Raw genomic sequence first — 16,420 nt, 5'->3', positions numbered from 1 at the left:
AAGTAAGTTGGCCAAAGAAGTTGATAACCTGCTCCTGTTACCTCACTATTTTGAACCTAGTTTACAGACTGTTTTTAAGTGTAACAATCAAATTGGGAGCACAAAGCACAGATAATTGTAGCAAAACTACTATCTCAGTCCATAGCTAAGGCTCAATAGTTCTAAAGCTCTGGGCAGTCCCTCACAATCTCATTCATCAGCCTTAGTTGATAAAAGATGCTCTGTGCAATTGTACTTCCACTGCTGAATCCAAGAATGTTGCTAAACTACATATCTGAACTACATTTGGAGAGGGTAGAAAATGCTTTCAGGTAAGACTGAAATTCTTCTTAATAAAACTCCATATTACCTATTTTAAATCTTGGCAGGGTTCACATATGGTAAAAATTATGAGTTTGCTCATTCTGGTTTGTTAACTATGCCATTTGTATATCATGGTAGATTATAATGATATGATTCATACATCATAATAAAGGGTTCACGTAATCTGCTAAACTTCGTGTCTCTTGCTAAACTCCGTGTCTCTTGCAGCTTTATTGGAAAGTTTCTCAAGTGCCTTGATAAGGCCACACTTGGAATACTGCATCCAGTTTTGGTCACCACGATGTAAAAAAGATGTTGAGACTCTGGAAAGAGTACAGAGAAGAGCAACAAAGATGATTAGGGGACTGGAGGCTAAAACATATAAGGAACGGTTGCTGGAATTGGGTATGTCTAGTTTAACAAAGAGAAGGACGAGGGGGGACATGATAGCAGCGTTCCAATATCTCAGGGGCTGCCACAAAGAAGAGGGAGTCAAGCTATTTTCCAAAGCACCTGAAGGCAGGACAAGGAGCAACGGGTGGAAGTTAACCAAAGAGAGAAGCAACCTAGAACTAAGGAGAAACTTCCTGACAGTTAGAACAATTAACCAGTGGAACAACCTGCCTCCAGAAGCGGTGAATGCACCAACACTGGAAGTTTTTAAAAAGAAACTGGACAGCCATTTGTCCAAAATGGTATAGGGTTTCCTGCCTGAGCAGGGGGTTGGACTAGATGACCTCCAAGGTCCCTTCCAACTTTATCATTACTATTATTATTATTATTATTATTATTATTATTATTTGTCAAGATAAAAGAAATTCCCATAATCTACCAAACATAATTTGGAAAATAAATGCTACTTCTAACACTGGAATTAATGCTTGTCCTAAAGAAAGTAAGAAAAGCATACAGTACAGCTTTTCACAGGGGAATTGTTATTGCTGAAACATCTAAAAGCAAAGCCTCTCAAGAAGGAACTGTTTCTCTTTCTTCACTGCCACCATCCATTTAACTAAGGGGGAAGGGGAAGAAACCTGTTCTAATGACTCACCCAATAGAGGCAGCAAAGTATTCCATTTCTTCTCTGACAAGCTGCAGGACATTTTTCCCCAAATAGGCTGAAAATACATTATTCATGCAGGAGGGAAGGATTTCCAATAACCAGCAAAGAGTGAACTGCTTGAAATTGAATTTTCAATGTGAATAAACTTTGGGCAAGCTATGGAACAAAATCAAAATCTTGGTGGAACCTAAGTAGTATTTAGAGTTCAAATGCAAAGAGCACAGAACTGTATATAATCTGGAAGCATTTAAAATAATATAAAGTTCATCCCAACTGATGATCAATCAGACCCAGTTGCAGCTTACTATAGAGATTGTTTAATAGTAGAAGCAAATACTAGTATTTGTTTTCACGCATCAGTTTCCAAGATGGTCTTTTCATTTAAACAGAAAATGATTGTTAGCTTTCCTGATGAGAAAAATGGTCTTGAATAGTATATAACCATATACCTTGACTCAAAAATAAGTACTACTTGATTATTCCAACAAAATTCTATTTTTTTATTTAATACTGTTTGGCTGTCTTTAATACCATTTCTTCAATTCATCCATATTAGGAGAAATGATGATATATAATACACAATAATTTTCTTTATAATTATATTATTCAAGCTTATTCTCTCTGTTCCATATTACTCTTTTGATAAGAATTATTTAAATACTAGCAACAAAAAAATTAGGAAAATAGCCACAGATAACACACAAGTATATTTCTGAAGAATGATGAAATAAGTTAATTTTATAAAACTGAGCACACATATCAAATTTTATAAGTAACATCGCCAACTTCTGTTGTTTACTGAACATTTGTTGTTTTCCCAAAGCAGCATTAAAAAAATAATAAACACCTTTCAAACTCACTTTTTAAAAACATTTCTGCTGGTCCTCTAGCTGTAAAGTAAAAAGAGAAAAAGCTTACTGTGAATGTTCTCAAGCTATTTCTAGGGCAAGTGAATCCAAGCAACAACATGTGCACTCAGAAAGGGAGGAGGGATTATGAATAGGGAGAAAAGAAATATTTTCTGGGCCATCATTAGTAAAGAGTCTTGCTATTAGGATTTGGGTCTCACACCTGGATCTGCAATGCTCCAGGGAGATGGTCTATTTAATACTTCATCTAGGACCTTTCTTTCTTGCCTCCCGCTCCCCTTCCTTTTTTAAAAAAAAATAGAAAGTTATCTATCACAAACTGTAGCACCAGAATAGTCTCAATATTATTCTGAATATTATGGGACATTTGATAAAAGAACCAGATGAATATCTGATGATATTCAACTACACCGGACTGATTTTAATGCTGCTGCTGCTGCTGCTGCTGCTGTTGTTGTTGTTGTTGTGGAAATGCGCATTAAAGTCTGAATTTATGACTCAATGGTCTATAAAATAACTGGGACAAATATGCTGAAGAACCTGCTCAAAGATTCTCTTTGAAGGTTCTTCCCCAATAGGGAAAGGGGTGGGTTTTTTTAAATGTCTTCCCTTTAGTGTAGTAGCTATCTTCTTAAAAAGGTGTTTATATTTCTGAAGAAAAGTCCCTTGCTACTAGTTTCCCGCTCAGAACCTGAATTCTGGCAGATTAGAAATTACTACACTATTCTCATGACTAAATTGCTCTTGTCTATCACTGATTAAACCTTCAGCTACAGTCAATCTCTTATAAATCAAATTATTCCTGTTTAATTATTACTCCATGATACAAATGGAAGAGCAGCACGCAATATCTATATGGTCTATTCTAGAATCCATGGGTTTACAAAAAGAATCAGAAACACATGTTAAATAGTCTTGCTTTGCTGGAGCAAACTGATATAGCTTTTCCAGTATTACTGGAATTTAGGGAGAAAGTATTTCTGAAGTTCAAGTCAACATTGTCGTAAAAGTTCTAGAAGATTTTCAGGGAGGCTGGATGAGTTGTTCATGGGGACTCACACCTTTCTGTCCAAGAACAGCCTTGAAAAATACATTGTTATGAAATTGCACTGCAACCAATGGATATATTCTTCCAGGATATTGGCCAGTTGGAATAGGTAGCTATGCCACTGCTTTGTTCAGCAGCATATCTTATTGGAGTGGATGGCAAACAAAACAGAAAATAAAGCAAGTTTTTTAAAATTTAAGATTAAAAGGTATTAGAATTTTGTCCCACCTGATTCACTAAACACTTTACTCAATCAATCAAAATTTGTCTTTAACTGGCATAAGGTATATTTCATTTCTTGTCACAGGAAAAAAATAACTTCTATATAACAAAGTTTCTTCAATGTTCATGTCCTTTTTCACTCAGAATTGTTACAAGACTTGCATAATTAACCATAAAGGACTTTTAATTTGAAAATGAGCACATATTTTCCTTTGCTGCAAAAACAAATGTTGTATCCATGCATTATTTGATAGGAGTTTTAAGCTATTAAAGTATAAATTGAGCAAACACTTGAAAGATCATTGCAGTTTTTGTAAGTACTACTTATTAATTAACCTTTGCCTCTTGGATCAGATTTTTGGTACTAGCTCCTGTTGGAGAAGGCTTCAATAGGTTTTCTTCTTATCACAAAAGGCAGAATCTCCACTGTCTTAGAAGGAAGGCTCAAATATGAAAAGAGGACAGACTGAAAACCTGAGTCTCATATTTGGACTATGATGAAAGCAGGCAAACGTCACACACTCCATCTCTCTTACTCAACACTGTCAATTGAAAAGTCCTATAGAGAGTATTTTTTTTTCTATTCTCATTATGTCTTTTGTCAGAATTTATCATACTAACAATTTCTCCTATGCTGTGGTAAGTAAAATTGTCAAAATACATCTTTCTACTGCCACAGTTTCAAATTTTCTTACTTGCTACTAGCTGACAATTCAAGATTTATATCAAAATGATGCCAGAAGAAAACCAAACGAACTCAGCCATGTATGCCTAGCATCGTCTTTAAATTTGGCCTTTGTTTCATCTTTAAAAGTGCCTCTCCACACAGAGCAGGGGAAAATATGGAGATAATTGTGTCATCTTGGATTTGGGAGTAAGGAATCACATGCAGCCAATGCATGATCAAGTGGACCCTGCTTATTTGTAGTTTCAAAAGCTTTTGACAAAGTTTCTTACTAAAAAAAAATGTAAAAAAAAAGCTTGACAGTCATGAGTAAATATCTCTTCACTCCTTAACCAAGCATTACTGTAATTGGTTAAAGAACAGATAGAAGGGAATGAAAATAATACACCATTCTTGCAAAACAGATTTAAAGCATGAAGCTTTTTGCATAGGCATCTGTACAAATGCTTTTTAACTTGTTCATAAATAATCTAGAATTTTTGTTAAGTTTGTAAAAACTATGCAACGGCCTTTCAGGACTTTGCTCAATTCAAACTTTAATAGCTTAATAGCCTCCTATGAAATCATGCACAAATAGCAAAATTTGTTGTTGCAGCAAAGTAAGTTTGCTAACAGGAAAAGAGACCCTCATCTTAACCCCACTCACTGTGGCATGGTAGTGGAGCAGCCTTTCAATAGTCAGATATGTGATTCTCCTAAGCAGCTATTGCATAGCTGAGCAAATGAAGAAGAGGTTTCCCAGAAGCAGGGACAAATCTCCTAATCCCTATGTAGTAAACAAAAAACAACATACTTCTAGGAGAAAGTAGAGAATCATCCAGAAATTAATAGAGTGTTACACAAATGCTCTAGGGAACCATGGAGATGACCTTGGAGAAAGCAGCCAGAAGCCTTAGGAAAACATCAGGAGCTGAGGAATCGTGCATTAAGCCCAGGCAGGTGGGAGAGAATGAGAAAAGGACTCAGTTATCCCCACAACTCCCTGCTATAAAAGGAAGCCCAGGAAAAACACAGGCAGGCTTGCAAGATTCTGCTACAGGTAGTTTGCAAAACCGTTCATTTAATGATAGTTCAAAGTTATGACAGCCTCAGAAAAAGAAATTTACAACCTGTAGTTATGACCCTCTCCCTCCCTCTGTCTCTCTGTCTCTCTCTGTCTCTCTTACACACACATACACACACAATCACTATGGTCACCTGGTCACCTGATCGCAATTCGGGTGCTTGGCAACCAGTTTGCATTACAACTGATGCAGCATTCTGCAGTCATGTGATCATTATTTGCCATCTTTGCCAATTTTCAGCAAAAACAGCAAAAATGCCCATTAAGGAAGCTATTTTTATTTAATGACTGACATAAAAATTGTCATAAATTTGGGTCCAACTCAACTTATAACCACAATGACTTTGGGTCCCAATTGTGGTCATAAGTCGAGGACTACCTGTACCGCAGCCTATGATCTCAAATAAACCAGCTCTTCAACAATTCTCCAAAAAAGGAGAGGACTTGAGATCACCCACAAGTGCTCCAAACATTTGCTTCTCATAAGAAGACTGCAAGGTAGCACCTCTGGTGGGTTTAGAGCTCTGGGAAATAAGGGAATACCCACCTTGCTCAAATCACAGTCAATGCCTTTAAGACAGTGATGACGAACCTTTTAGAGACCGAGTGCCCAAACCACAACCCCAAACCCATTTATTTATCGCAAAGTGCCAGGGCTGCATCAGCATTGTGGTGCCCTCGGGGGAGGAGCAGGGAGGCACCTCTGAGTGCCGCCTCTGGCATGCAAAAACTGGGGGCGCAAAAATGGGCCACCGTGCTGCAAGGTGCAAAAACGGCCGCCGCCGCACTGCAGGTGCAGATACAAGGCGCTGCATCACGCAAGAACGGGACAGGGCTAGTGAGTATCACGCAGGCACTAGCCCTGCCCCATTTGTAGTGCAAAATGCTTCCCCTCCCTTTTGTTTCAGTCCAACAATGGTTGGTGAGCTCTGCTCTACCACCTCTATTCGAGCTTGCTAGTCGGCCGCTTCACCTACTTTGTGCTGGGTGGGCTCCTGCTCCAGGCGGTGGTGGCGGCCTGATGGACCTGCTGCTGGCGGTGGTGCACATGCCAACAGAGAGGGCTCTGAGTGCCGCCTCTGGCATGCGTGCCATAGGTTCGCCACCACTGCCTTAAGAGAACACTAAGTTCACTTATTTCTTTTCTAATCACTTTTGGAAATTGCTTGTTAATTGCTTTTCAGCTATTACAAACCTTTGAATCAACACATTTTATAACAGAAGTCCCAACCTCCGGGCTGTGGCCCACTACCAGGTATGGACCATTCGGAACCAGGCCACAGAAGCAGCAGGCAAGTATGCATGCCCATGCATCTACATTTGCACGAGCAACATGCGAGTGTGCAAGGATCCATTTGTGCAAGTGTGTGAGTGACAAGTGTGCAAGCCCACCACTCGAGCAAATGGAGCTGCACATGCACATGCACTCACCAGATACTCGTGCGGAACCGGTCCCACTCCCTCCCCACCACCAATCCTCAAAGTCAGAAAGGTTGGGGCCTGTTGTTTTATAGCACCACGTGAGTTTTATACATTGGTTAGCAAAAGAAATTTTAAAGTTTAAGCGCTTAAAAATGTTTTGGGGAATAAACAGCAAAAGAATGTTTAAAAGTTAGTTTTAGAAAGTTATAAATGAACTAAGGGTCCACATAAATTTAAAGTAAGATTTTAGAATTAATTACCGTGTTTCCCCAAAAGCCCTAGCTTGATTTTGGGGGGTGGACCTAATATAAGCCCTACCTCACATAAAAGCCCTAGTTTTGGGGCAAGGCATACGCCTAAAAATCAAGCTAGGGCGGGGGTAGAGAGGTGGAGGTTACCATTGCAGCCAGGTCTCCCATGGATCAATACTTGCCTTGCCGAAAAGAGCAGCTTCATTCTTCAGCTGAGAATGGAACTTGGCCTGCATTTCGCAGTCAGAGGCCTTTCCAGAAGCCTGTGTAGCCGAGAACCGAGCTATGGATTGAATACAGAACTCGGTTCTCAGCTACAGATGCCTTCCGGAAAAGTCTCTGACTGCAAAATGCAGGCTGAGCTCCATTCTCAGCTGCAGAATGAAGCTGCTCCTTCAGCCGCAGAAGAAGTGGGCCGGCTGGATGGAGCTGTCGATGTCGCTGCTGTGAGGTGAGTGGAAAAGACACACACACACACATACACACTCCTGAAAATAAGACCTGGTACCTCTTTTGGAGGCAAAAAAAAAAAAAAAAAAGACCGGGTCTTATTTTCAGGGAAACATGGTATATATATTACACAATCTTTCTCATGAGAAATGGTTGTAGAAAACCCAATATCAAGCACCAGAGAAATCAGGAGTTCCAGATAGTTCAAATGGATATAAAGATTTATTGGAAGCTTAAGCTCTCTACAAGAATCTGAACTACTAACAGTCAAAGCAATTTGGTGGTAGATAAGGAATTCAAGGTGGGCTGGACTGAGATCTCTTGTGGACTCGAAGGGGCTCATGACTGATGATGTGTTTGACCCCTCCTTCAGGCTCAGCCTGATCATCTCCTACACCCAAGCAGGAACATTGCACAGTGTTATGTTGCAAAATCTATTTTTAGAACAGAACGATTAATCAAAGCAGAACTATCATTGCTCAGAGTCATTGCTCATGTTTATAAAAGCAGACAGTTTTTTTATAAAAGGGTTAAAATATATTGACTATAGACTAAAAAGTTATTTTTATTAACAGTTGTTATCCTTCAGTAATTAAATGCTGATGAGAACTTCAGATAATTTATTAAACACCAGTCCACACAACCACTGTTTTCCATAGAAAAGATAGAAAGCCTCTGCCTTTTGGTTAGCTGTGGGTAAAACAGGTTAAGTCAGGATTTTAATTTTAATTTTGGATATTTCACATATTTTCAGTTTTGTTTGTAAATGTGTTAGTTTCTTGCAGAGTGTCAAACATAGCTGGTTTCATGGATAAATAAGTCCCAATCCCAAATATATTTAAAACTAATAAGATGCATTAAATTCTATAGGTGTTGGTTTCTGAATAAGCATGCTCACCTGGACATAATGAATTAAAGAAACCCTTGAACCCCTTAGCAAGCATTAGCAATACAAATAGTGAGATTGGATTTCACAAGTGAAAAAAGAGAATATTTGTAGCTCAGGTTGAAATGAGAGGTCCTTGGTTCTCTCTGAACCTGGTTGTTAGCTTGTATAAAAAGGAAATAGAGCATCTATACAACATTTTCCAACAAAATTAATATCCACACAACTTTGTCAAAAAGGACCCGATCACTCAATCCAGAATTGTACAACCAACACAAGTTGTAAAAGTAACACTGCCATCAAAAACATTTCAGAAACCACCAACAGATTATTACAACCACATGGAAAACCCTCCAAAACAACCTAAGTAAACCAAAAGACTCAGCAGCCCCAGAAGTCAAAAACAGGAGTCATCTACAACATAAAGTGCAAAGACTGCAACATTCACCATGTTGGACAAACTGGCAGAAGACTAACAGAATGCATTCATAAACACCAACTAGTATTCAGAAGACATGATAAAAAGTCCTTAATTTCAGAACATATGGACAAAATTAACCATAGTTTCAAATAGGAAACTGTGACCACCCTAGATCAAGCCAAGTCCAAAAATGCTAGAGACTTCCTGGAAGCGGGGCACTCTGACATCTTGGCCATCAAGAGACACATAGACATAAACATCTACATACTGTGCAAAAGAGACAATCAACAAGCGAAAAAGGGAACAAAAAGACCAAAACACCTTTCCACCAGCAATCAATGCCCTGATGAGCATTGAGAGTGCAAATAGAGTAATAAAGAGAGTGAGGGACTTGGAGGCTAAATCCCATAAAGAACATTTTAAAAAGTTGGAATATTTAGCTAAAGAAGAGAAAACTAAGGGAAGATATGATAACTGAAAGTATAGGTTTATTTTCCATAATGCCCAAGAATATAATAAGAATTATTGTTGAAAGTTTTACAGAGAGAGAAACTCAAAATAAGGAGTAATTTCCTGACCACAAGACCAGTTAAAAAGTAGAATAGCCTTCCTCATGGAATCATGAATGTTGCTTCCTTGGTGATATTCAAGCAAAAAATGGACATCTATTTGTCTGGAATGGACTAGAAGATCTCCAAGATCCTTTCCAAATCTATAATGTCTTGAGTCAGGGAAAAGAAAAATAGCCATATTAAAAGTCTTGCAATTATGGAAGACAGACAGACAGACATTTTAAAAAGAAGAAAGGCACACAAATATCTGACTATTAGAGGTGGCATGAGGAGCCATATTATAATGAGGTCAGATACCTTCAGGAGTTGTTAAAAGCTCCACGTGTCCTAATTTTTGTTTTATTAGTAGTTTGTTCTAATTGCTCCCCAAAGCTCTGCTGCCAAACCATGAATGCCTCACAATTGCTAAGGAGGCAAAAAGAATCCCATTCAATCACTTCTTGAATTATCCTGTTTTCCTTTCTTCCCAAAGCAAAAAATCTCCACTAAAAAGCAGCTTATCAGCAAAGACAAGCTGCATTAAGCAATGTGTTTATGAAATATATGCTAACCTTTATTCCTTTGAGTATGTTGTTTCTACAGTTTTAGTCTGTTTTAGCCAAGAGCTGCCATTTCTGCTGTAAGGATATTTAGACTCGAAATAAATTAAAGGCTGATGTCAGCAAGACATCTCCATGCTTTGCACAAATATTAATAAAATGATCATGGACTGTTGCTAGCTTTATAAAAATTGGGTCACAGCTTAAAACCAAAAAGGTGGCTGAGCAAATAACAGTTACATTATTTTTAGAAGAGCTTTTGACTTCATCTCAAAACTGAAGTGATTGGTGGTACCATCTACAAGGACAAGAAGCCGCTTGAAGCCCAATGTAGAATGCTAGGAATTGAATCTTGGAGTACAAGCCACTATGAGACTACATTTCTTCAATAATAAAATAATGTAGAAGACTACACTTCTACAGAATTGTAAAGATTATCGAACATATTGTGCAACTCTAACAAGATCTTACTCTATTGATTAAACAGATATAAAAATGTTGAGCATATTTGAATATACCTGTCTAATTATGAAGAATAAAGCTAAGAGACATATTCTAAAAACCAAAGACATAAACATGGATAGAATCTCTACTCATTTAATACTGAGTCTGCCATTATTTATATTGAAGGTAAAGCCAACCAGGGCATCTTAGCCCCTTCAATCCACCCATGCAGAGAACAGAGTATCTCAAAAATAGATTTATCTAAATCCAGTAAATTCTTCCACAAGTAGCAAGAAATTAAACCCATAATGGGGCATAAGGAGAATGGTCTGTGCCCAAGGCAAACATCTCAGTTAGGGCAAAGCACTAAGAGTCCTTTGCATTTTTTCCTACCATTGTGTAGTTGTCTTGATTTTTAAAACTTATATATGAGTTTTTTCATTTGTCATTTCTTTCTTCCCTTCACAAGCAAAAGAAGGAGGCATGATGAAAAGAGAATAGAGCCCACATACATCATGAAAATATAAAAATCCTTATGGCTGTGTTTACATACCCAAATTTTTACCATTTCTTTTAAAGAATCCTGTAGAACAAATATAATCTGAAGAAAGGATATGTTTTGTGGTACAAGGAAATATTTGCAAGCCTACAGCATAATATTTTCTTGCAGTTTCTAAAGGTAAAAAATGTTTCTGATATATAAAATGCTCAAAGAGAGGTGGAATGAGAGTGGAGGGCATACCACTTATTTTCAGTCATATTTGCATAGATCCTGGGTTTTCTTTCTAGCATGTTTATGACAAGACACATGTGAATAAGGAAAAAAAATCCAATCAGTATTTTTTTAAAAAACAATCCAATTTATTTTCTGTATATTTTAAATATGTTATGTATACTGTATATTTTAAATATGTTGTGTATTTCCTCCAATTTCCACACATTTTTTTCTCAATTCATTATTAGAAATTTGGCATGTTGGCCAAGACTGTCCAATCTGTCCAAGCAATATGTAAAAATGAATGCAAAGGCATTTTCAAAAGTGCGAAGGGAAAGAGCATTCTTATACTGTTTTTCACTGCAGTTATATAAAATTGCTGTATGAAGCAACCATACAGAAAAATGCATATTAAAATACACTTGAGGAAAAAAGAAGACCATTTACTACTTAGCCAGGTAAACAAGTAAGGAAAAAAGAAATACGCCTCCTTGCAACACTTTATTTCGTTAAAAAAAAAATCACTTAGCTTTCAAGTTCAGCTTCATTATATTACTAAAAACCACAGGAAAAAGGGAGAAAAAAATCTTCTGTTTTCTTCAGACCATGCATAACATTCTATTATATATCTATTGTCCCTTTTATTATATCCCAATTTTTCTACATGATGTGTCATTTATTAAGGATCATTATACAATTATAGGTCTAAATACAGAAATGTAAAAAGTTAGATGCCAGACACCAATTATGCTTCTAAAAGTTGTAAATTGTCTTTAAAATGAGGGGATTTGATTGAAGATGATGTTCCCAAAAGTTCATTTCTTTTTTGGATGTTGTAGACTGAATGGAAGTCCCTTGTAGTTAGTGTCATTCCTGTTCTGCAAAATTCATAAAACTGTCAATTTTCCATTTGGTTACCATTTATAACCTTCTCAAGAAAATGAGTAACCATTGAGAATGCATTGCTATTGACTTCTAGGGAAGAACTGGCAAACTGAAGTTAGCTCTGAAGCCTGCAGGAGAATGAAGAGCCAGCAAGTAGTCCAGTTCTTCTGACAAGGAATGGACCTGAAATCGTCCACAAGCGCTCTTCAAAGCTGCTCCTTACAAGGAGGTCAGAAGACAGCAGTCTCTGGTGGGTTTAGAGCTCTAGAAAATATGGCAAAAGCTATCCTATTCAATCCTTAGCTGGAGCTTTGAAGGACACTGGGTTTGCATATTTCATTTTCTAATCATTTTCAGAAATTGCTTGTTAACTACTTTTCAGCTATTAGGACCTTTGGATCGACAAATTTTACAATACGAGGTAACTCTCCTTCATTTATTAGTGAAAGAAGATTTAAATAAAAATTTAAAGACTTAACAAATTATTCTGGAATAAACACCAAGGGTGAACAAACCTTTGATTTTAAAAGTTACAAACAAACTAAGGGTTCCAGATAAATTTGAAATAAGATTTTAAAATTAAGTATAAGAATCTTTCCTGTGGGAAAATATTTTTATTTTGAATTCTTTAAAAAAATTTGGGTCCTTGAAGGTTGGACACTGAACGACCTAGAAGGGGCGTTGTCTTACCTGAACGCCTTTTCTCAGTACGGAGATGGAGAATCCACCGGTGGGTTTTCATTGGATGCCTGCTCCTGAGACCAAGTAGCCAAACTTTGACACGCCCCCTGTTGCTGTGAGATCCAGTCTTATTGAGGGCGAAAGCGGCTGATGATGTACCAGGTATTGGCTCTCTAACCCCTAATAACGGCCTGACTGACCTAAGGGTGGGTGTGGATTCTCCATCTCCGTACTGAGAAAAGGCGTTCAGGTAAGACAACACCCCTTCTCCAGTACAGGAGATGGAGAATCCACCGGTGGGACATACCAAAGCCTCACTGTCCCAACGGGTGGGAATCAGGTAAGGCCGAATCCGTGGTCCCCGCAATCACCTGTTGGAGCACCCTTCTACCGAAGGAGGCATCAGCCGAGGCGAAGCGATCAATTTTATAATGGCGCACGAACGGGGAAGGTGAAGACCATGTCGCAGCCCTGCAAACTTCCTCGATGGAGGCCTGAGTGGCCCACGCCGCAGATGTTGCAGCGCTGCGAGTGGAGTGCGCCGTGATATGATCTGGAACCGGCAGGGAGGAGGACTTATACGCCTCCGCTATGCAGGCCCTGATCCACCTGCCAATGGTGGAGGTGGACACCTTCTGTCCTAGAGAGGACGGATGAAAGGAGATGAAAAGGGCCTCAGACTTCCGAAATGGCGCTGTGCGTTTGATGTAGCGCTTTAATGCCCTGCGAACGTCAAGCGTGCGCCACTGACGTTCCAGGTCGTGAGAAGGATTGGGAGAGAAATTTGGCAAAACGACCTCCTGAGTCCTGTGAAAAATAGAGTTGACTTTAGATACAAAGGTGGGATCTAAGCGAAGGACCACCCGGTCCTGGTGGAAGACGCAGAGATCCTCCCTGATCGAAAGGGCAGCTAGTTCCGAGATACGTCTGGCAGACGTGATAGCTACAAGGAACGCGACCTTAAGAGACAAAGCCCGCTTTGTTAATGGACACTGAACGACCTAGAACAGACATGTCAAACCTGTGACGTCACGTGACATCGCACAACGTATCGGGATGGTTTTGCCATTGCCGGCAATAGGGTGGGTGCAGCTTCTGGATGACGCGTCCGGCCCGTGGGCCAGCAGTTTGACACCCCTGACCTAGAAGGAGCTAAAGATGACAATTTAAAAAAAAGAGTATTTAAATTTTACTTACTAATACAGAATGGAGTAAAGGTGGATTATTTGACCAAGGTTAAAATAGAACTGTTGTTATCTCTGGTAATTTTAATGGACTTTTTGGTGACATCAGGACTGAAATGATGAGGTTTTTAAGGATTAGTTTATAGATGAGAGATGTGATATGGGAAGAAGAGATCATCTGTTGTATTTTAAGGGGAGGAGATAAGTTAAAAATTGTTTCTACTATATATTGTGATGAAGGGAAGTCATTTATATATTTCTTTTATTTTTTATACTATAGTTTTATTTTTTCTTTCTTTCCTATTTTTTTCTTTTCTTTTTCTTTCTGTACCTTCTATTTTTATATATTTTTGGTGTATTAGTTTTTATCATAGTTATTGTAATTTTAATAAAATTACTATTAAAAAAGAAAATGTATTGCTGCTCATAAGAACATGATTGCTTGCTTCACTTCAACAAAACCAATCTGGATTAATTTTTACCTTTCTCAGAAGAAAGCAGATCCGTTCAATGTTTCTCAACCGCTCTCTCTGTCAAAGGAAAGTGGGAAAAGATGGAGTGAAAAGGTACAATTTAAGAGACCTAAAATTGAACAACTAGTGTGAATCAACATATATTTTACCTGGTCTCAGAAGAAAGTCTATAGTATACTAGCCTCTGGTATAATTTGCATGGTACTGCCTTAGTTATCTTCTGAGATCATCTAAACATATTTAAATTCAATTATATCAAATGTCTTCACTTTTGCCAAGGCAACTGAAGTTAGTCCCAAATCTGAACCACAACTCTCAGCATATTAGAAACTATTCAGCAGTGATTGGATGATTACAAATTTTCTACTGCAACTTTAAAGATAGCAACTGATTCCTGGAAATTCATGCATGAGATAAAATAAGGAGCCTATAGTTTCATGATATATAGATGAGCTTGCTGCCACAGAGTGGACAAACTATGGAAGACAGAAACAAATAATGCTACTAAAGAACATTATGAGACAGAAGCAAAGTGTGTGTTTTGTGCAGGCACACTTTATCTTATACTTTCTTCTTATACTGTGAAAGTCTCACCTTATTTTCTCAAAATATGGTATATATGTAACAACCATCATTATTGCATGATCAGCTGGTATTTTCATGCTGCCTTGAAGTACCTAAGCTTTTATTGCAGAATTTAAAGGTTAAAATGTTCTCTAAAAGGAAAAAAAATGCTTCCTTGGGATGTACAGTTGGCTAAATGAGAGATCAGCAAAATCTTGAATTGTGGGTACTTTTCTAGAAAAAACTCTATTTTTCTAGAGTTGGTGTTATAGTTAATTATAATTGTCATATTTAAGCATACAAGATCTATTATCAATTACATCTTAAACTGGATCACCTTGGGGCTGAGGTTTTACAGAATTGTTTTCCCATTACATAATTTGAGCAGATGCTACATAGCAAACTGCAAGCCCATATCTGGGGGTGGGGTTACCACATTTCATTCAATTGAGAGGTATAGCCCTGTGCCCTATGAGGAAAGTTGCAAATCAAGTCACTTGCTTCACTGTTTTAGATCCAAGTGTGATCTGTGGCAACTTACGTTTAAAAAAACCCAGCAACTGGATGACTAAACACTGGGACTGCATAAAGCATTTGAAAGAGAGTGCTTTGCTAAGCACATCAGAAATTGCAAGGCCCCCATCCTCAAAATGTTAGAGCAGGCATGTAATTTGGAAGGCTTGTTCAGCTCCTTTTCCCTGGCTGTCAACAAGTGTGTATGCATGTGCAGCTGCTTCATTTCATTGGTAATTCCAGAGAAAGTGTAGTCAGCATATGTACACAAATATATAGATAATGAGCTGCACAAGCTTTCCAAAGAACACAGATGCTTTACTCAATGAAATTGTGGTGCTTCACACAGCTTTAATAAAGATCTATATCTGAAATATTTGAGTGCTGCTGTCAGTCGGTGAAAACAAAATTGGGAGAAAGGGGAGAGATAATAATCAGTGGAAGGCAATTTACAAACCTCACTAGTTTGGCATTAAATTATTTAAGTACAATGAGAAAGCAGATTTCCAACTGTGTGCAAAAACTATGGGAAGACTTAACCTCACATATTCCCACTTCTATTTTCATTTAGTGAATGCTACACAATATGTGCTCACATGTCAGAATAAAAAATATGATGAGAAGATGCAGGAGAAGTCTTGCCTGGTTATCATGCAACAGTTTGAACCTGTTAGACCTGAGGAAGTGGACAGGTTCCTCAGTACTGTAAGCTCTGCCACCTGCTTTTTAGATCCATATCTCACCTTGTTTGGCAAAGTAGCCTGGGAGGTCTCATGTTAATGGGTTCTGGTGAAGGTTGATTCTTTTTTGAGTGAGGGAGGTGTTCCTTTATCTCTTAAGAGGGCCTTGGTTCACCCCTCCTCAAGAAACCATCTTTGGATCCCATCATACTGTCCAATGTCTCTGCTCCCTTTCTTGGGGAGGGTGGTGGAGAAAGTGACTGTGCAACAGCTTCAGAAGCCTTGGGAAAGTGGATTATTTGGATGCTTTCCAATCAGGAAAGGAAGGCTGAGCCAACCTCAAGCCTGTCAGGATCAAACTCCAGACTGCTGGGAGAGTTAGTTATGGAATATCTTCTGCGTGAAATTATGTGCAGATACTATTATATCTATTTGTATTTATAAGGTCAGCTAACATACATTTCTTCTTCAGGCATGCACATCTAAC

At 38.2% G+C, this 16,420-nt stretch overlaps 1 protein-coding gene across 1 annotated transcript in view; it reads right to left on the bottom strand.

Moving 5' to 3' along the window:
- The window catches only part of CNIH3 (cornichon family AMPA receptor auxiliary protein 3), a 46,273-nt gene that overhangs the window by 14,354 nt on the left and 15,499 nt on the right, over positions 1–16,420 (bottom strand). The window contains exon 3 of the mRNA XM_015813654.1: positions 14,186–14,233. Within this exon, the coding sequence (XP_015669140.1) occupies positions 14,186–14,233 (48 nt within the window). The remainder of the gene's footprint in view (positions 1–14,185; positions 14,234–16,420) is intronic.

Source organism: Protobothrops mucrosquamatus, unplaced genomic scaffold (genome assembly GCF_001527695.2).
Source record: "Protobothrops mucrosquamatus isolate PMUCROS unplaced genomic scaffold, P.Mucros_1.0 scaffold_3, whole genome shotgun sequence".
Classification (NCBI taxonomy): Eukaryota; Metazoa; Chordata; class Lepidosauria; order Squamata; family Viperidae; genus Protobothrops; species Protobothrops mucrosquamatus.
Note: the sequence above shows the minus strand (reverse complement) of the source record. Positions and strands in the feature narration are given on the sequence as shown.